The sequence below is a fragment of the Tenrec ecaudatus genome, chromosome 8 (genome assembly GCF_050624435.1).
Source record: "Tenrec ecaudatus isolate mTenEca1 chromosome 8, mTenEca1.hap1, whole genome shotgun sequence".
NCBI lineage: Eukaryota > Metazoa > Chordata > Mammalia > Afrosoricida > Tenrecidae > Tenrec > Tenrec ecaudatus.
The window spans coordinates 20,636,067-20,656,469 of record NC_134537.1 but is presented as its reverse complement, the minus strand read 5'-3'; the positions used below and the strand labels follow the sequence as shown (position 1 = coordinate 20,656,469).

The 20,403-nt window shown below is 40.4% G+C and overlaps 1 protein-coding gene and 2 pseudogenes across 4 annotated transcripts in view; 1 reads left to right on the top strand and 2 right to left on the bottom strand.

The window, feature by feature from the left end:
* The window catches only part of MFN1 (mitofusin 1), a 39,827-nt gene that overhangs the window by 18,042 nt on the left and 1,382 nt on the right, over nucleotides 1-20,403 (bottom strand). For 3 of the 4 annotated variants that reach the window (XM_075556067.1, XM_075556068.1, XM_075556069.1), the window contains exons 3-9: nucleotides 14,745-14,880; nucleotides 10,645-10,807; nucleotides 8,596-8,720; nucleotides 5,587-5,695; nucleotides 4,114-4,221; nucleotides 1,720-1,873; nucleotides 1,513-1,580 (exon numbers count right to left, since the gene is read on the bottom strand). In XM_075556067.1, the coding sequence (XP_075412182.1) occupies nucleotides 1,513-1,580; nucleotides 1,720-1,873; nucleotides 4,114-4,221; nucleotides 5,587-5,695; nucleotides 8,596-8,720; nucleotides 10,645-10,807; nucleotides 14,745-14,880 (863 nt within the window). The remainder of the gene's footprint in view (nucleotides 1-1,512; nucleotides 1,581-1,719; nucleotides 1,874-4,113; nucleotides 4,222-5,586; nucleotides 5,696-8,595; nucleotides 8,721-10,644; nucleotides 10,808-14,744; nucleotides 14,881-20,403) is intronic. The other variant, XM_075556070.1, reaches the window with a different exon arrangement.
* On the bottom strand, nucleotides 5,837-7,047 carry LOC142454571 (ATP synthase mitochondrial F1 complex assembly factor 2 pseudogene; annotated as a pseudogene).
* LOC142454570 (transmembrane protein 53-like) lies at nucleotides 16,148-20,238 on the top strand (annotated as a pseudogene).

Genomic DNA, 20,403 nt, shown 5'->3' with positions numbered 1-20,403 from the left:
TGGAGATGAGCAGCTAGTCTTCAGTGTGGAGTAGACCTCAACATAAAGAAAACAAAATCCTTAGGATGACCAATAAACTACATCACGATAACCTAAGCTAACATTGAAGTTGTCAAGGATTTCATTTTACTTGGATTTCATTTTACAAATCAATCATGGAAGCAGCACTCACAAGACATTGAGTTGGGAAAATGTGTGCAACAGATCTCTTGAAATTATTAAAAAGGAAGCAACCAATCGCAATGATCAACACATTAACCATACATCCCTCTCCAAGGGGAAGAACAACAGAAAACACAGGGGAAGGGAGACAGCGGGCAGTGTAAGATATGAAAATATAATTTATAGTTTATCAAAGGGGTGTGGGGGTGAGAAAGAGGACCTGATATCAAGGGCTCAATAAAAAGTAAATGTCTAGAAATGAATAAAGGCAACATATGTACAAACATGTCTGATGCAATCAATGTATCGATTATAACAAGAACTGTCAATAAAACGATCTCTTAATTAAAAATATACATAAAGTATTAAAAGGGAAAAATGTGACTTTGGGGATTACACTGCAGTTGACCCAATTCGTGGTATTTAATTGCTAGGGAAGCTAGACAGTGAATAACGAAGACCAGCAAAGAATCGGTGTTTCTGAATTACGTTGTTGGAAAAGAATACTCAATACATGATGGACCGCAAAGAATGAGACTGGTCATGAGGAAGTCCAGCCGCAAGCTCCTTAGAAGTAAAACTTCAGTTCCAATATTTCGGACATTTTATTAAAGAGCAGTCCCAGAGAAGGATATCATAGTTTGTGAAACAGACCTCAATAAAATGGATTGGCAACACAAAGTGGCTGGAACTAGGGGCTCAACTGTATCACAGATGGTGAGGCTGGTGCAGGACTACATCAGTATCTCATTGCGCTCTACATGGGGATGCTGAGTTAAAACTTAACAGCACCTAACACTTGATACTGTTCAGTCATCAGCCTTTCATGTGCTTCAGTGTGTTTTTTCAAGATGCCGAGTGTACTGGATCTATATACTAATTGTTTTTCTATTTATTCATATGTCCAGACCATACAGCAAAGTGGGGAGAATTATTTGGTCCCAACTCAATTTAGGACTCTAGTAAACTTTTATCAAATGATAATAATCATGCTATAAATAGGATGGTACAATGAAAAAAACGGATGATCTTCTGTTCGTTTTAATATCTATTCCAGTAGCAATTATGTTTGCAATTGTCCAAAACTATTGGATAGAATTTAACTCATTGTAACAAAGGATCAGCAACACTGGGAAACGGTTTTTCTTTATATTTAACTACATAAGGAAATTACAATCTCAATTCTCAGTGCTTTATGGACTCCATTTTCAAGCTGTCTCTACTTCATTCACTGTGTGAGGAACTACACGAGTAACAGCAAAAGCTACTGACAAAGATAATAAAAACAATGAAATTGCAATCTCCAACTAATCATAATTTTATATAAACCCATACACTCAAAATTCCTACCTCAAATGTTTGTTCAAAATTCTGAAACTCCTGTAATCGTGCCTGAAATCCTTCAGCAAGTGCTCCTCCTGTAAAGTATAGGTAAAGGCTTTACAACCGTGTATAACGAGACAGGACTTCTAGCATGTGGCGGGCGTCTCTGGCTAGGGTGCTGTGGCACTGTGGAGTTCTAGGCTTCCAAGAGGGACGGCCATAATGAGTACACACCACCTTCCGGCATCCCCTGGGCTTTGTGCTTTCTAGCACTAAGAACTTCCTTCGCTGAAACAAAGAAGATCCGATTCTTTGCTTCTAAATAATCCACAACTTTGAGCTCCTCAACCAAGAAGTTTAGGCATCTTTCCATGTGCTGCCGACGTACCTATGAAGAAAAACAGAGCTTGAGAAGAATCTTAGTAATTTAAACAAACACAAGTTATAATTAACTACAGGTTGAATACTAAACTCCAATTGTAGTTAAATGTTAGTAAGAGTTCTCAAATGCTTCAATAATTTGAGGCATTTTAAGGAAGTTGCATACTTGCTAAGAGAAAAATCTGTTAAAACATGAACCTATGACCATTTAAAATTCTGATGTAAAAATATTACATAATAATTTTAAAAACACAAACAAATATGACTTCTCAGTGGTATGGAATAGTTTCCAATTTTGTTTCAGAGTGTATTTTATTATACTACAAAAGTTGTGTGTGATACATATGCAAATTAACAATCCTAAAAAAATTTTTAGTAAGGCAATAAGTAGCATTTTTACTTCTTTCATACTCATCTTCCCCAGTGAAATTACTATTTCCTTTGAATGATCAGTACTTTGATAAATTTTCCCCGACGAAGCTATTTTTACTTTGAAAATCAGAATTGAAATGGCAACACTTTTCTTAGCAAACATTAGCTTCTTAAAAATAAAAGCTAGGGAAATTGTATTAGTGAAGGATTAAAGTTATCATGCAAATTTTTAAGATTAGCACTTAAGTATTAGAGAGGGTTCAGAGTTAAAAACCAGTTAGGGTTTAGTACTACCCATCATGATATGATAAGCTATCTCTACAGAAAGATTTAGGGGAATAAAACTAAACTGTAATGAAGAACCACTTCAGAACAGTCTCTTGCCAGTCTTGGTCTTGCCTAATTTTCTGATTGAGACCCCTATTTGAAAATGTTATCATCAAAAAGAAAAAGTTGCTAACAGAACTCTTTTTATTAATAGGACAGAAACCTTTTTATTGAGTAAAATCCAATTTAGAGGGAAAAAGGGGAAAGAAAAAATAAACTAGCATAATAAGTGATTGGATAGTTTTTTCCGTTTTTATACTTGTTTTCCAAATCTTCTGCAATAAACACACACAATTATTAAAGTCGGAAAAAAGTTGAGTCATAATGAACAAAGTAAGTATACTATCTACTGATGATATGCTAGATATTATTCCAAAGAAATAATTTCTAGAACACAACAAAATGAAACTTCAAGTTTTGGTGAGGATGTAAATTAACTGGATGTAATTAACTCTGCTGATGAAAGCATTGATCGGTGCAAGCACCTAAGAGAAATCTGTTGGCTGGGCCTATTAAAATGGAAGCTGTCGTCTAGTAGTTCTGTTTGCAGCAGATACTGATGGTTGGCTTACTGGCCGACCGGGCCCTATCAGTTTGCTTAGGGAGCTGTCCTGGCATTTACGATGGCTAGCAGCATCACGATTGCGATTCACTAAGTGCTAGTAGCATACTTACTTGGTAGTGATAACCAGACATGCCATTAGATGGTAAATATGACGAGGCCTCAAAAATGTGTGATAATACTTTTAGAGGATCATGGGATTTTTCCACTAACTTTCTGAGGTCCCCTTGTATACCATGGAAGTCAAAACTGACCCTCCTCTATTGAAAACCACTTGATCAACTCGAAAGAAAAGCACACATGTGTACACAAGGCAAGTGCAACAATGTATACAGTAGCATTTTTCAAAATAGTTCAAAACAGGTTATTGACCCAAATGTCCATCACCAGCAGAATAAATAGTGGTATATTCACACAATGGGACACTCTACAGCAACTTGCAGTGCAAAAGAATGTACTACAACACGTAGAGCATACAGAGAGCAACGGGGACACGTATACAGGTGAAGGGGAAACTGACATAAAAGTAGACACTGTGTGTGACTCCATTATATAAAATGTTCAGCCAAATGTAACAATCTATAGTATTAAAATTTCACATAAGTGATTATCCTTGGGAGAGAAAATACAGGGAAAATGAGCTAACAGGGGAATAGAAACTAGGGTGCTGAGGCTGTTGCTTCTTGACCTGTACGCCAAGACAGACGTGCTAAATTTGTCAGCTAAACTGAGCTGGACAGTTCATCATTTGTGTTTTTCTGTTTCGTATTCTAAAATGCCTAGATGGTACTTTTATAAATCAATTTTCCTTCTAACTAGCTTAATACTGAGATAGTACCTTGCCCACTTCTTCATGTTTTCAATAACCATCTTTTATGCATAGTAAGAGGAAAACTATATGACTTTCTATTTTGTTACATATACTATTTTCTCAAATAACCACAAACATGACTATATTTCTTAAGTTAAAGAAAAATATAACTTACATCTTCCATATATTCTGGCTCTGATGCAGAAGCATCCCAACGATTATTCAAAATAAATATATTAGGCTTGGAAAGTCGTTCATTTACTTTGTGAAAAAAATGTTTTTCCTAAAGACAAAATAAAAAACAAGTTTGTTCCTTTGTATTTGTAGGAAAAAAAGGCTAATTTTCCATTTACAAATGAAACCTTATTTTAATCTAAAAGTTTGGCCATTTAGTTAACAGTGATTAACACCTGCTGGGAAAGGGTTATAAAGTACTCTGTGTAAGCATTCTATTTTTGAAAGATGAGAAAACTAAAATACTAGGCATAAGCTTTTTTGAAATTCAATTTACCAATTATCTATGTCTTTATTATGTGAAGGCATAGAAGACACTCCTGAATAAAGAACCCCCGTTCTCAGAGAGCTACTTGAATCCTTTTGATTGATAGGCTAAGAAAACCACTATCAGTGACACAATGATTAACGAACTTGTAATAGAGAAAAGTACACGCTGTCAATAATATAAGTAAAATTCTATGTCTACTAACAGTAAGATCCGTCACATCCAGTAGAAATTAGGAAAAGTACCAGAAAGAAGGAAGTGTAATAGAAAGGGACTTGAAAATCCTGAGATGAGGGCGTGGTGAATGAAGTACAGTTCTCTCTGAACTGGACACAAGGAGTGTCATGTGTGAAGGCACCAAGATCAGAATGTGGAGAGAAGTTTATCTCAAACATCAGAATATTGAAGTAATGCTACGAAGCTTTAAATAGCTACTCATTTTTTCTCCCATCACCAGGTCACAATGACTGTCAATGTTGCCAGGATAACGTGGGCCAGGTGACACACACTGGGCTGTATAACACTACAAAGACAGCAAAATAGAAACCTTGTTGGCAATACAGATTATAATAGCGCTCGGTCATTTGCATGTTTTGATGAACACAAATGTGGATACTAGATATCTAGATTCTGTAGACAGTCTAGCTCTACACACTCTGGGGAAACAATCTGTTGTTAAGGAAGCACAGGGCAGCTTAACGTGTACAGGTAAAGCCAGAACTTTGAAAATAGGTGGAAAAGATGAAAAAATAATAAAAGTTGGAAAAGACTGACAAAAGTGAAAGCATGAAAGGCTTTTGCCTGCTGGGATAAGAGAGGTTTATACTTTAAGAGACCTGAAATTAAAACCTAACAATTCTGGCATTCATTCCCTCGGAGAACGGCAAATAATCAGGGACTATTACGGTGAACTCAAGAGATTCCCCAGAAGCCAAGGCCATCAAATCAAGCCGTAGGTCGCTACTTGACACCCTCTAACTTAAAGACACCTTATAGATAGATTCAACTCCTGTAGTTCCACAGGAACACAAACTCCCAATAACCAAGGTTTAAAATAGGATTTATATTTCCCTCGCTTTCAAACATAAAACTGACATTCCTTGACAGTCACTTCTTACCCAAACACAGCAATACATTAAATCTCACCGTGTTCATGAGCGTTGATTCAGAGTTTGCGACCAAAACAAAGACATCAGCATCCAAGCAAAACTTGTCAATCCAACTATCCAGCTCTGTAGTGACATCTGTGCCTGGACTATGGGAGTGAAATGAAAATTGTATTATGTAATATTTCTTAAAAAGAAAAACTGAGTTACAAACTGAGTTTTTTAGCTTTGCATTCTTTTTTTTTTTAAGAAACTCTTCGTTTCTTCAAACTTATTATGAATCAGGTGAAGGTTTATAAAGCACATCATCAGCTTACACATTTTGTTTCAATTCATCCATTTCCATTCCCTCAATGCACTTTCACTTCTGTTTCCTGTTTCCACTCCTCCTCCTTTCCTCACCCCATCCTTTGGGACAGGCTACCCTTTTCTAACACAGGGGAGTTCAGTGCCAGACCTGAAGGATGACTAAGGGCAGAGTCTTGGAGGCGGCACCAGTCTCTAAAATATGAGGAAGTGATGGAGAATCTGTTGTCTCTGCTAGCGGGGTCCCCTCAGGGCTGTGCTGTCAAAGGGACTACTGCCGGCCTCACTCTTGTGAGAGCTTGTGTTTAATGGTGCTCCTCTCAGAGCAAGATGAACAAAGAGGGTGCTGGCAGCTGCACAGGCCACAACTCCTGCTGCTCACAGTCATGGGCCCGCTCAACGCTGCCCCACTGCTGGATCTGGTAATCCTCCTCCAAGTGCACAGCCTGTTCCACTGTAAGAAGCAGGTCAACACGGCCCAAGGTTAGTACCATGGACTTGAGCTGGGCCAGCACAAACTCAATCCCTTGAAGGGTCCACATGTCATAAAAGATCAGGTGGCTGGCAAGTCTCCTGAGTCTTGGCTGTTACGCTGGTCCCCCGGATGCTGGTGGAGGCATCTATCTCCACTCTGTCTGTCCACTCGAAAATAGGGTCCCATTCACTCTTCTGAAGTTCCTCTAGTGTCTCTGATGCCTCCACTTTGCAGCAGATGGCGTCGGTGTCCAGAATTTCCAGATCAGCTGGTCCTTGTTTCGCTGGGTTGGGTTGTCCACATAAGTGTTGCACAAGGTGGTCACGGGCAAGGGGTCCAACTTGATCGTATCTTGCTAGGAGTCCCATCCCATGGCCACTGTGATGGCCAAGGCCTCACTGGGGATCGTAAAGAGCTTGGCTTGGAGTGCTTTCGGTTTTCTGTTGTCCAGGTTTACCTCAAAGCCACCTTCACCCTGGGTGATGCTGACATTCTGGTAAAATCGCTTCCTTTCTGGTGGGAGTGCATAGGCCCTGACCTGGAGCTTAAGGGTGGGCCTAGACAGTTCTGTAGTGGAGGCCGCTCCGCCACACCACACCCAAGAACCTTCGATGCTGTGCTGTGAGTAGCAAAGCCTCCGCGCTGCAGACGTTGTGCATGTAAACTATGGGAAAACTCTCACAGACTAACGGGGCCTTCAGCTGCCCAGAGAGCCGCCATCGTTCTCATGACACTACTGGCATGCTCAGCTTTTGTGTTCTAATGGACAGGATTTCTCCCAATCCTCTGTACAAAGCCCAAGAAGCTTAAATTACTCTCACCTAAAAGAGATGGTTGTGGGCCAAACTAAACCAAACCCACTGACATCAAGTCAATTCTGACACACTGTAACTCAACATAGGGTGTCTGAGACTGCAAATCTTCATGGAGACTCACAGCCCCATTTTTCTCCCAAGTAGCTGATGGGTTTGAACTGCCAACATTGTGGGGAACATTCTAACACTTACCCAACACCACCACCTGGGATCCTTTAGAGCAGGTTAAGAATCTATGCTTTATACATGGGGCTTCAAAAAATTTGGGGAAAAGAAAACCATGATATTTTCATTCCCCTTCCCCCACCACTCCCTTATACTTGTATATATTTCTTCTAAACAAAGTATACTTACAAAAAAATATTTTTGACAAAGCAAATAATATGGTCAGCATTTTAATTTATGCTTTGGAAGGCTCAGAAGAGGTGAGTGCAGACAAGCACACACACAAACCCCAAACCTTACACCACACCTAAGCTCAACATGCCTTCTGTACCCATCAAAGCTGAAGGGAGAGATTTGCAACCGTCTACGCTATGCGTCCTGTGACTGGCCAGGGCCACTGATATAGTCTAGCCATAACACCAAGCAAACTAATGATGTAATGCTGTATTTAAACCAAAAATTGTATATTTGAAAACATCTCTCGTATCTGAAGCATTGTTGATTACCAGAAACACGACTGCAATGAAAGGGAAGCCCATCAGTGAAACAAAACGGTTTACACAGAGCACGGAAATTAACTGAAGAAATCAAGAGACAACTCCAAGAGTTCTTAAGTCGCTTGCAATCAGTTTCATAGCTGCTACCAAGTAACAGGTAATTCATAATCACTTTATTAAGCATCAAGTAGTAGAGTGATTTCAAAATCATGTGATACAGGCTGAGTTGAGAGTAGAGGCTCATAAGAGTTGAAAAAAAACTTAAAAGCACTCTATAATTCTTGAACAAAAGCTACATAACCTGTTTAGCCAAGTTATTCTGAGACACTTGGTCTGAAGAATAAATTCACTGCTGATCAAGAAAACAAAACATCTAGAGTACAGGTTCCTAAACTTATTTGGCCCACTATCCCTTTTTAGGAAAAAGAATTTTACTCAGTACCCCTCTTAGCAATTACACTTCACTTTGGGAAAAACGGGTTGAGTTACAAAATTCCCAAGGCTCAACCACTTATTCAAACTACCAAATTCCTCTCAAGAAAATACAGTGGTTATAGCCTTATAATTTCATAAGAGAATGACAATGACAAAAGTAGCACCTTTATATAGCTTTTAAAAATAAAACCCAAAAAAACAAACAAACAATAAATAAAACCCAATGTTTTTATCTTCTTCCTTAACAATCTAGCAAATAAGACAAAGCAGCCATTGAAAGCTTCGATACAGTAATGAGCAGCATCATTCTGTTAACCTCCACCAGAAGGAAAGTGTAAGTCCCATGCACATCTTACCTGTCTACTAAAACCAGATCATCTCTTAAGAGTGCACATTTTGCCTTTGGCCAAAACACATGCACAAGACAGCCAGCTTTCAAGTCCTTGTCCATATGAAGGGCATGAGCCAGCTGATTAACTGTCTAAAGCAGAAGGGGGGAAAACTCTACTTGTAATAAAATGCAATAAAAACAAAATACTATAAATTTGTAAAACACTTATTTCTACAAACTATATACACCAGGGAAAATTTTGAAAAATTTGAAATAAAGCCATCTGAGTATTCCTGAAGAGCCTGTTTTACGTTTATCAATTAGGAGGAATTTTTAAAAGTTCCCTTATAATTGTTCATTTATTCATTATCACCTTTCAAAAATAAGCAAGGTTCAAAACATAAATGCCCAACAAAGAAACCCAGGCAATGAAAAATAAATTCACAATATAAAAAGAGAAAAAATTTAAAATTCCAGAAACAAGACATATAATATGAAACTATATCAAAGAGATTCCACTAGTTCTGAGAAGTATGTGAGTTTTTAAGTTTGTTGTTTTTTCTCTTTGTATCTTCTGACTTCTCTAATATGACTTTGTGCTGCTTCAACAGCAAAATAGAGAAGGGGGAAAAGGTAACTTCATGATTAAAACAGGATTAAAGACTCATTAAGCATAAGGCCCAGTCAGTACAAAAGAAGCGTGCTGTGCATTTTCCTTCTGATAAAGGCTTTTCCCCAGCAGGTCGTGATTTATGCACCACCTGACTTCACGACTGTTACCTCCTCTTTCCATTTAAATTCACTAAAATACTTCTATTTCTTGAGATGACTTTGGTTATAAATTGCTAGTCTATTATTTATTAATGGGTTACACACCTAATTTGTGTATAAAGGTTTAAAGCAAAATGAATAAGTAAATCAAAGTAGGAGTATCACGACACACACCTCCACAGTTGTTTTACGCCACGTCAAATTTTGACGAGAAACACCTGCTGTTAAATAATCAAAGTCAGACTCGGTTTCAAGTTAATTTCTGTAGTAACAATGTTAGAGTTGTTTCTTTGTCTTTGTTTTCTTTTTGCTTGCTTTCACAATTTGTTTGAGAGAATCGTCAACCTAGAATCTTGATGCCTCACCTGCAAAAGGGTTGGACTGGATTGCTTCAAATAATTCTGAGGCTGGTACACTCGAAAAACGTATTGGGCTTTGTTGTTAGGAGCCTTGGTGGTGCCCTGGAGTTGGGTGGCAATCTGCAAGGTCAGCAGGTCGAGACAACCAACTGCTCCTCAGGTGGCTTTCTACTCCCATAGCTACAGTCTGAGAAACTCAGAGGCAGTTCTACCCTGGCCTGTGGGGTTGCTTTAACTTGGAATTGACTCTGTGGCATTAAGTCTGTTTTCTGTTACATGTGTTTCTTTTAGTAAAAAAGCTACTGCAGCATTAGGACTCATAGTCTATTTGAAACTTTTGTTTGTTTGAAACAAGGCCATGTCTGGAGGTGAATATTTAAGTCTGGGAGCAGGATACAGGAAGGAAAGGAGCAGGATGGAAGAAAATTGAGAATAGAGCACAGAGAAGGAAAAATGAGGAATTACATTAAAATAGTACTGCGTGCCTGCCTTTGGGAATCTAAAGTTCAAATTCTTATTTGGTTAAAATCCTGACTGCATAAGTGATTCTATGATTTGTGTGGTGGTTATACATTTGAAAAGTATTTTCATAACACTATTTCACTTATTTATCACAACTTATCTGAAAAGTATGCTCCTTCTGCGAAGATAAATTGTTACCTGATTGGAAATAAACACCAAACTCACAGAACCAGAGCCTATGAAAAACTAACTCAAAATTACTTGTGTGCTAAACCAAGAACTACTGTTCTTCCAATACTTTGGCTATAAGCAAATATTTTTCAAAATCTCAAAATATTAGTGATGGCTTTAATTATTGAGTAGAAATATTAATGCTTCTTTCATCTGCTTGATGCAAACGTTAAAATATAAATACATATTTTGAAGAACAATTTACGGACATGTTTCCCATGCCTTATGCAGCTAAAATTTGAATAGCATACCTTCACACTCTTTTTCTCATCTGATCCTTCTGTCATAAGATAGGCTTTATCCCCATCGGTACCTTCGACACTCAGGAAGCAGTTGGTTGTATGGCCGATGCCACTCGGGAGAACTTTATCCCACAACATGGCATTGATAACAGAGCTCTTTCCACTGCTTGTCCTGAATAAGAGCACATACCATCATGAAAAAAAATAGTCAACAACCAAAACATGCTTTTTCACAGACCTTATATATCAGAATTAAAGAGGTGGGTTTTTGTAAGCCCAGTAATTTCATAATTCAAACATTGTTACAATTTAACCAGATTACAATTCCGCATGAAAGAGTTTACAGCTTGATTTACACAAACAAAAGCAATGCACATTTCAGAGAAATAAAGGAAAACCAATCCCAACTTTTCCATAAAGCTACCCTTGATAGTTGACTTATGCATTTTCTTGCTTTTATAGCAGGGAGGGTCTAGCATACCCCACCCCTTGTCCCCTTAGGGCAGGGCTAAATTGTGACTGCCTCCATAATTTTGTCAGTTGATACCAGGTGACTTCCAGGAGGAGGCCACAAAAGACAACAAAGCTTGTTTATCCTGTTCCCTGGGGCATGTGATTTGGCTTCTTGCCATATATGACTGCAAGTTCACCATGCTGGAAAAGGGCGTGCCAAAGGGAGTGGTCTGGATAGGTGATGTCCTTAAGAGTCCTAGGCATGTCCCTGAGCCTGGGTCCCACACAGAAGTGCATAAAGAAACCTTCAGTTTATTTGAGGCCCCGCTCTTGAGTCATTCTGAACTTTTGAGTTTTCCCACTTGAAGTTCCAGATATTGTGGACATCTCCCCTATGTCTTGTCTGCATTCTTGACCCACAGAATCTGGGAGAAAAATACAAAGGCTGCTTTTAAGTTTTGGGTGATTTGTTACAGTCAGAGTAACCAGAACAGTTCTGATAATACTGAAATCCACAAGGGATGTTTTCAAGTAAATCACCTTAAACTCCAGAGGCCAGTACAGAGCCTGAGTTGTGTGTGTCTACTCACAACACAAGAGAACCCTGTAAGTCATGCAAGCTGCCCTGACTTCCAGGGCCAAAGGTTAGTACTGTTTACCTCAGTATCCTACTTCTGCGGTGTGTTTCACCTCCTTCCCTCATGGTGAGAACTGCGCCTTTACCTGTGCTGCAGGCATCAGTCCCTACTACCTCCAAAAGGTGCCATCTTGTCGTAGCTCAGTGTTTGTTGACTGGCTCCTATTGTCAGTATTCACACAAATTGCAAGGTCACTTACAACTTGCTAGTTATTTGTTCTTTTATCAATGTAGGCTCTCTTCTTTAACATTAGTCCTTCCTAACACCTGCACCAAACCTTGCTGCTGTGATCCTAAAGAATAGTTTGGAGCAAACATATGGGATGAAAGGGCAACATGCGCCCAAGGATAAAGCTCAGAGGGCAGGAGAGGAACAGAAAGAAAAGCAAGTGGGAAAATGGTAAACAAGAGGGCAAAGTGGGAAGAGGGCTGTTACAGTGCGGGAATTGCCATCAAAACAAAATGCATATGAATTATGGAACGAAAAACTAATCTGCTCTATAAGTGTTCACCCAATCACAAGCAAAAATGAAAATAAAAAAGAATAATCAGGTGTTCCCGCTCCAAAACCAAAGGTGCCTGTTAAATATGCAGGTTCCTCAGGCCCACTGTGACCCTAGAACCAGACTGTCTGAAGGTACTCTCAGGGTGAATTTTATGCACACTTTAATTTGAAATGACTTGTTAAAATATTAAATATTAAAACAAAAAAAATCAAGCTTCCTTTTACTTCTCTGGTGTCCATTAACGGCACCTCTCCCTCATCCTGTCATCAGTTTTCTGTTAATTACAAATTCTCCCCAAGCACATCTCATCCACACCTGTGCTTCTCCATCACCAACGTAAGCCAATGATTCCATAAATTCCTCTCCTCGGTCTAGAACTCTTAGTCCACACCTAGGTAACTCCACCTGAATGCCTAATATGTACCAGAGATGACACCCAAACACAGCAGAGCCAAAGCCAACTACCTCCCCTTCTTTCACCAAGCCCACCTCAGTGAAGGGCACTTAGTCAATCAGGTGGGTGTTGACTCTTCTCTTACTTCTCTGAGATAATCACCAGGCCAGCCTAATGACTCCTAGATAGTGCTTGTATCAATACTTCCCCTTCAATTTCACAACTGGAATTTCTTCCCTAAATTATTCAAAACTGTTTACTACCCGCATTCAACCCACTCTATCCAAGGTTTTCTTGATAACACCCAATTCCCATCTTCTCATTGCTATTTCTCACAATCAAGAATTTAGAACTCTTTACCTCAAAAAGGCCTTTCATGAGCTGACACCGGCTTACTTCCATACCCTCGTTTTGACCGTGTTTCCTACTGTCCTAAATCGAATGGACTCAGCAGACTCCAAATGCACTGCCTCATATGCACGTGAAAGATGGGCATTGGAGGAGGGGGGATGGACACTGAATAAGGAAGAGCGAAGGACTAATGTATTTGAATTACAGTACTGGCGAATAGTGAAAGACTACAGACTGTTCACAAGGGCAAACAAATCTGTCTTGCAAGACTTATTGCCAGACAGCTCCTTAGAAGCAAATATGGTGAGACTTCCCCTCACTTACTTTGGACAGATTATCAGGAGACCAGTGCCTAGCAAAAGAGTACTAGTTAGTAGAAGAGCAGGAAAAAAAGAGGCAGACCCTTGACAAGATGGACTGCCAGTGGCCACAATAATGGGCTCAAACATAACAACTGTGAGGCTGGTACAGCATAAGGTGGTGTTTTCTTCTCTTAAACAGAGGGTCGCGGTGAATTCAAACTAACTCAGTGGCGCGTAACACACCACCATCACCAACTCACTAATATGCTCACTGCCATGAAGTTGATTCCAATTCATAGTGATGCTTTAAGACAAAATAAACTGCCCCCGTGAGTTTCCAACTGTAAACCTTTATGGGAATAAAAAGCTTCATTTTTCTCCTGCAAAGGGGCCGGTGGTTTTGAACTATTGACCTACTGGTTAGCAATTCAATGAGTAACCCACTCTACTACAGGGCTCCTTGTCTACACCCATTTCACCTCTTTAATGTAGAACCCCTGAGTGATTACCTCACTTGGAGGCCTCTTCAGCCCTACTGGTCCTCCCCAACCAGTGTTACCAGTCTCTTTTATGGACCAATCAACTTCATATCAGATTCTTTAAGGCCTGAGGGTATGATCAAAATGTGGCCAGTTGGGAGGCACACCATACCAACCAACCAACAATGGAGCTTTGCGGGAAAAGTCTTCAAGAACACAAACACGGAGCTTTAGATAAGGTTCTGGGAGAACGCTGAGCTGGTAACATTGAAGCTATGCTCTAAACGTTAGAGACTTCTATGCCTAAGGAGCTGCAAGTGCAAAGCTGTTATGGAGCTTAGAAGGCCTGCTAGCTGAGTGAACAAATGAACGCACCTCGTGTTTGAACACCCAAGACTGGGCTGGTCATTTGCCCTTGAGTCCATAATTTCTAACAGTGTATGTGTGGTATGCAGGGAGTTAGTAAAGCATTCTCCAGTGAATGCGTACACTGCCACAGGGAGCACTCCGTGACACCACACATTTGCATTCACTATGAGGCATTCCCCTGAGAATCATGGGGTTAAAAATCCTTTGGCGAAGAAAATATTGAAACAAAACAAAATCCTTTGGTGAATAAGAACTGTAAGAGCCCCCAATAAATTTTTTTTAAACATCCTTTGGCGACATACTTGATCATCAAATCAATGCAAGCTTGAAAAGCCACAAATTACCCACATCACTTCTATTCTCTTTTTAAAACTAAGTAAGACCAAACTCTTAGCAAATCCTTGAAAGATAAAAATATGACTAATCTCCCTTTATTTTACACCAGGGTGCTAAGATGTACAATTATTTTTTAAAAGGTAGTAACTAACACTTCGTACCAATAGAAGCTACAGTCTGGAGGGAGTATCACTTACTAAAATAACAGAAACAAAGGTGGGGCTATTACCAAGAAACACTGATTTCCAGAAACTAGCTTCGAGATTCATAATAAAATATTACCTGCCAAAAAATGCCACTTTCATGTGTCTTCGAGACAGTACCTCAGCGATGACAGCAAGTTTGTTTTTATATCCCTGTATTTCTATCACATCATCATCGGTGGCTATGCGATCAAGTTCTGGATTCTTAAATGTTGCTGCAAAATAAAAAAATGGTATTAAAAGTGACTAAATAGTACTGGGTTCATGTAAAACTGGAAATTGTATACTTTGTGCATACTTTGGCTTTATCTCAAAATATTAAAAACTATTTGAAAAGTAAGACCCAGTTTGAAATCTTTTTATCTTGTAAAAGTTGCATGCTTTGGTAAAATGAACTAAAAGGATTTTAAGATGATCAAGATGCTAGTCTCCAAGAGATGCCCCAAGGGGACAATTCCCGTGTAGGGCAAGGGCTGATCTTAAAAGTACAAAATATTTAAAAATGCATTGGGCTGCTAGCTAGCAGTTCCAATCTACTCACGATCTGCTCTGAGAAAGAAAAAAGGAGCCTTTCTACTCCTGTTGACTTAGTCTACAAAACTCCAAGGAGCAATTCTACTCTGTTCAGTAGCTATGAGTTGGAATCAACTCTATGGCAGTGGGTCTGGTTCCAGATTTTAATCTGAGGATAAACCACCAATTAAATAAAAGTGAGATCTAAAGATACAGAAATATGGCCTTAAGTGGCCACCAGGAGGCTTGCAAAGACTGACATGACAGCTGCTCATTACCATGAGAAAGGAGAGATGACAGAATTCCTGTCATGTTTGGGGTTAACTAACAATCCTAGCCCTAACTTCACCATGGGTGGAAATAACTTTCAGTTTTGTTTACTCTTCGGGGAAAGGAAAAAATCATCTCCACTTTTATTAGCTTGCTTTGAAGGTAAAGATGTTAAGTCATTTAGCTGTGTGGTCACAGATAGCAGACATTCTCACTTAAACGTACCCATATTAACTAGCCATAAGCTTTGTCCTGTATCCCCATACTTTTCCAGAGTACTAATAAAATGTGCAATGGGATGAATCATAGACAGGTTGGTTTAATTAACATTACATTCACTTTTGTATTTCAATCTTCCTCTTCCAGTGTTCTTCTTTTAATTTATTTGCTTTTTTATTCATTCATTTCCCTCCCTGGTGGTATAGCAGGTTGTACCTTGGCCTGCTAATCAGTCAGCAGGTCAAACCCCCCAGCGGCTCTGTAAGAAAGGACTTTCTGCCCCTGTAATTACACTTGAGGAATGTGAATAGTCCTGTTATCATGCCCAAGCACTGTAAAAATATCTTTTGATCTCCCTTTTGACCCATTTTAAAGCTGTTTCAGGTTTTTACAAAAGGGAAGGTTAGGAAACACTCATGGACTAAGTAGCAGATGAAGCCCTTCTGACCATGGAGCAGGGCTGTGAGTGGCCTGGCCAACATGAAGCATGCATTAGAAAGTGGATTATTGCAGACAAGGGTAGGTTCAATTTTAGCACCCTACCCTAACATTTGATCCCCCTTAGGATCCAATTCAATTTCCAGTTTTTAATATTTCCAGCTTCCTTTTTGATTGAAGTTTTTCTGTTTTACTTTGCGAGTCTTACTAGTTTTGTTAGTTTTTGAATGCTTCTCTCTCTATGAACTCCAGGACAGGTAAATCTACAGAGACAGTAACTGGATGGTTTCTTGGGAGTGTGGCAGGGGAGACTGGGGAGGGAGTGAGGGGGTAAAGAAGCTAATAATGAGCACGAGAATGAAGACATGCTTCTCAAACTGAGTGTGGTGATAACTGCACAACTGCTCCTGAAGTGACTGGAGTGCTGGAGTGCACGATATGTGAATTATATGCCAGGAAAACTTGGGAGAGGGACTTACAGCCTCAGAACCCAAAAGGGTAGTTCTACTCTGTCTATAAGGTCACTATGAGTCAGAATTGACCAAGCGACAATGAGTTGGTTAGAAGTACTTAATTCAGTTTATTTTCTAAAGTTGATACTACTGGCTATGAGTTGTAATCAACCCCCAAATGTTTTGTTTTGGGGTTTTTTTTAGGATAATACAAAGGATCCCTGGTGGCCTAGTGGTTTCCACATTGGGCTGCTAACTACAAGGTCAACAGGTGGACACCACCAGGCGCTCTGCAGGAGCAAAGATGAGGCTTTCTGGTGCCGTGAACAGTTAGTCTCAGAAACCCACAGGACAGTTCTACCCTGTCCCAGAGGGTTGCTGTATGGGAGACAACTTGACGACAGAGTGAGCATAGTACAAGAGGAGTCCTGATAGCACAGGGGGTTAGATGTTGGGCCCTTAACCACAAGGCTGGTGCTCTAACCCCACCAGGCAGTCAAGGTGTGGGAGAAACAGGAAGCTGTTGGAATCTTGACAGTCTTGGAACCCCTAGATGGGGTTTCTAAGAGTGAGAATCAACAGTTTTTCACATTGTTTCAACTCATCTATTTCAACCCCCTCAATGTACTTATCCCACTTCCTCCCAGTATTTCCTGTTTACATTGCACCTTCTTTCCTAACCTGTGCCTTGGTACATGATGCCCCATTATCTGAAACGGTTGATTATTTTAACTCAAACCCTGGTGCTGTAGTAGTAACCAGCGGGCTGCAATCCACATGGTCAGCAGTTCAAAACCACCAGCAGCTCAAGAGAAAGACTGGGCTTTCTACTCCCATAAGCAGTTACAGGCTTGGAAACCAACAGGAGGGTTGCTATGAATCAGCATCAGCTCAATGGAAGTGTGTGTGGTTTGGCATTCAGTTCCTAATATGGGCCATAGTCTTGGGGTCTTCACTAGTTTCCCTATCTGACCAGTAAACATGTTTGTTTGTCTTTTGACTTTTGAGGTCTGTTCTACATTTTTCTCAGGTCTCAGGGTTGTGGAGACTGATGTGTGCATGGTGTTTCTGTGTCTTGAGATTTTCATCGCTTTTTTTTCTCGACAGGAAGGCATCAGTATTTGCATGTTAGATGGCTTCTCACCAGCTTCTAAGACTAATCACTACTCACCATAGTAGGATATACAACATTGTCTTAGTGACCTGTTATGCCAATTGACCTTGGTGTCCCCCAAGCCTAGTGATTCATTCCCTAGGGTGTTTGAGTTATGTCTAAGAATTTTCCTAACTTAGCTCCCACATTTATGGCTATATTTGCAACAAAGGTAAATATCCATGTAGAAATATTTTATGCAGAGGATGTACACTGGTACAGATAGGAACTTGAAACATAGGGAATCCAGGATGGATGATCCCTTCAGGACCAGTGGTGTGAGTGGCGATACTGGGAGGGTGGAAGGAGAGTGGGTTGGAAACGGGGGAACCGGTTACAAGGATCTGTACATAACCTCCTCCCTGGGGGATGGACAACAGAAAAGTGGATGAAGGGAGACATCAGACAGGGCAAGATATGACAAAATAATAATTTATAAATTTTCAAGTGTTCATGAGGGAGTGGGGAGGGAGAGGAAAATATGAGGAGCTGATGCCAGGGGCTTAAGTGGAGAGCAAGTGTTTTGAAAATGATGAGGGCAATGAATGTACAAATGTGCTTTACACAATTGATGTATGTATGGATTGTGACAAGAGTTCTATGAGCCTCTAATAAAACGATATAAAATAAAAAGTTTTTAAAAAGAAATACTCTGTCAAACCTATGTACACTGTGGGTATATTCCTGCTCTCCCTCCCATACCTGTTAAACCAAGCATCTACTCGTAGACCACCACTACTGCAGGGCTGTGTGTAGCAGCATTTGCTTCTGTTGTCTTTAACTTGCAAGCCAAATACCATTATTATTTTTTATTCTATTTTTCTTGTATGTACTTGAAGGTCATGTCATCTTTAGAACAAGAAGGAATTTTGACAATTCCTCCAGAGAAAGTCTCTACCAAAATATTCCTCACCACACACACAAACACACATTTAAAGCCCTTGTGTTAAAACTCTCAGCTGCTAAATTAAATGTTAGTGGTCTAAATCCACGCAGTGGAAAAGATCGAGTGATCAGTCAAGAAAAACCCTATGCAGTTTTCTACTGTCATGGGGGTGGTCACTATGGGTTAGAATTAACGCCTTGGCACTCAAAACAAGAACCACCATCATCTGTTAGAAAGGTCATATTCAATTAAGAAAAATCCCTTTTCTCTTCTCCCACTGTACCCCAGCCTCATTTGGGAGGCTGGGGCTTAGCTGAGGTTGGAGAGGAGAAAAATTTACTTATTTATTTACTTAAGAGTTGCCTGATGTTTAGTCTGGGTATTTACTGTGTGACTTTAAAAAGTTGCTTGAGTTCCGGCAGGAGGCCGCACTGAGGGCCAGCACCTTCACCAGGGCCTGGGCACAGCTGGTCTATAACATGGAGATCCCAGCTGAGCCATGCTGGAGTCGGAGCACAGCCAAGAGGAAGAGAGGAAAGAGGCGGGGACACCAGAGCCTGTGGTGATTCTCTTGGGCTGGAGTTGGGGTGGCTGCTCAGACAAGAACCTTGCCAAGTACACCACCACCATCTACCTCAGTGGTTCTCAACCTGTGGGTCATGACCCCTTTGGGGATCAAAGGACCCTTTCACGGGGATCACCTGCCCTAAGACCATGGGAAAACACATGAATATTTCACAATATATAATTACATATTGTTTTGTGATTAATCACTATGCTTTAATTACGTTTAATTATGTTCAATTTGTAACAATAAAATTCCTCCTGCATATCAGATATTTACATTATGATTCATAACAGTAGCAAAATTACAGTTATGAAGTAGCAACGAAAATAATTTTATGGGTGGGGGTCACTACAACATGAGGAACTGTATCAAAGGGTCATGGGATTAGGAAGCTTGAGAACCGCTGATCTACCTAAAAGGGGTTACATTGTGATCTAATATACTGATCCAAGACCATGGCATATGGTCTTCTTCTCTAAGTCCTTAGGCATCTATTCCTACACTGCATGTTTGGGGCAGGAAGCTGCTTGAGCTGCTCTTTGATTACAAGATCCAGAAGAAAGCCCTACTCTTACACACGGCGGGGGGGGGGGGGGTCATGCTATACATGCTGGAGCTCTTTACCCACTAACGCTTCTCCTGTGTGTGGTGGGTGCCATCTTCAACAGTGGCCCTGGGGACACCAACCTGGTGGGAGCTCTGTGGTGCCTGGGGGCCATCCTGGAGCACCAACCTGCTGTGCTGCTCCTGGTGGCCTTCGTCCGGTTAGCTGTCCTGTTCCACATCCTGCTCGCTCCACCCACTACTCTCTTCCACACCTACTTCTATGACAGGCTACAGGGCTGGGCTCTGGCTGGCCCCAGCTCTATCTCTACTTGAGGGCAGATGAGGTGGTCCTGGCTGGGGATGTGGAGCGCATGGTGGAGGTATGCCAGGCACACCAGGTCCTGGTGAGTGCCATGGACTGAAGTGTCATCTGCTCCTCTCAGCCACCTCTGAGACTACCAGCTTGTGTCCAACACTGAGGTCTCTCCCTCACCTCACCACTCCTGTGTTCCCCAAATAAAGGTCTGACACCCTCACACAAATCTTCTCTAAGCTTTGACATTTTCACCTTTAAAGTAACTATCTCAGAACCTCCCTCCGTGCTTATCTGAGGGTTAAATGACTTCTGGTAAAGTACTTAGAAGGGTACACTGCACATTAGTACTTGCTTCTTATGCACAATGGAAGCCCTAA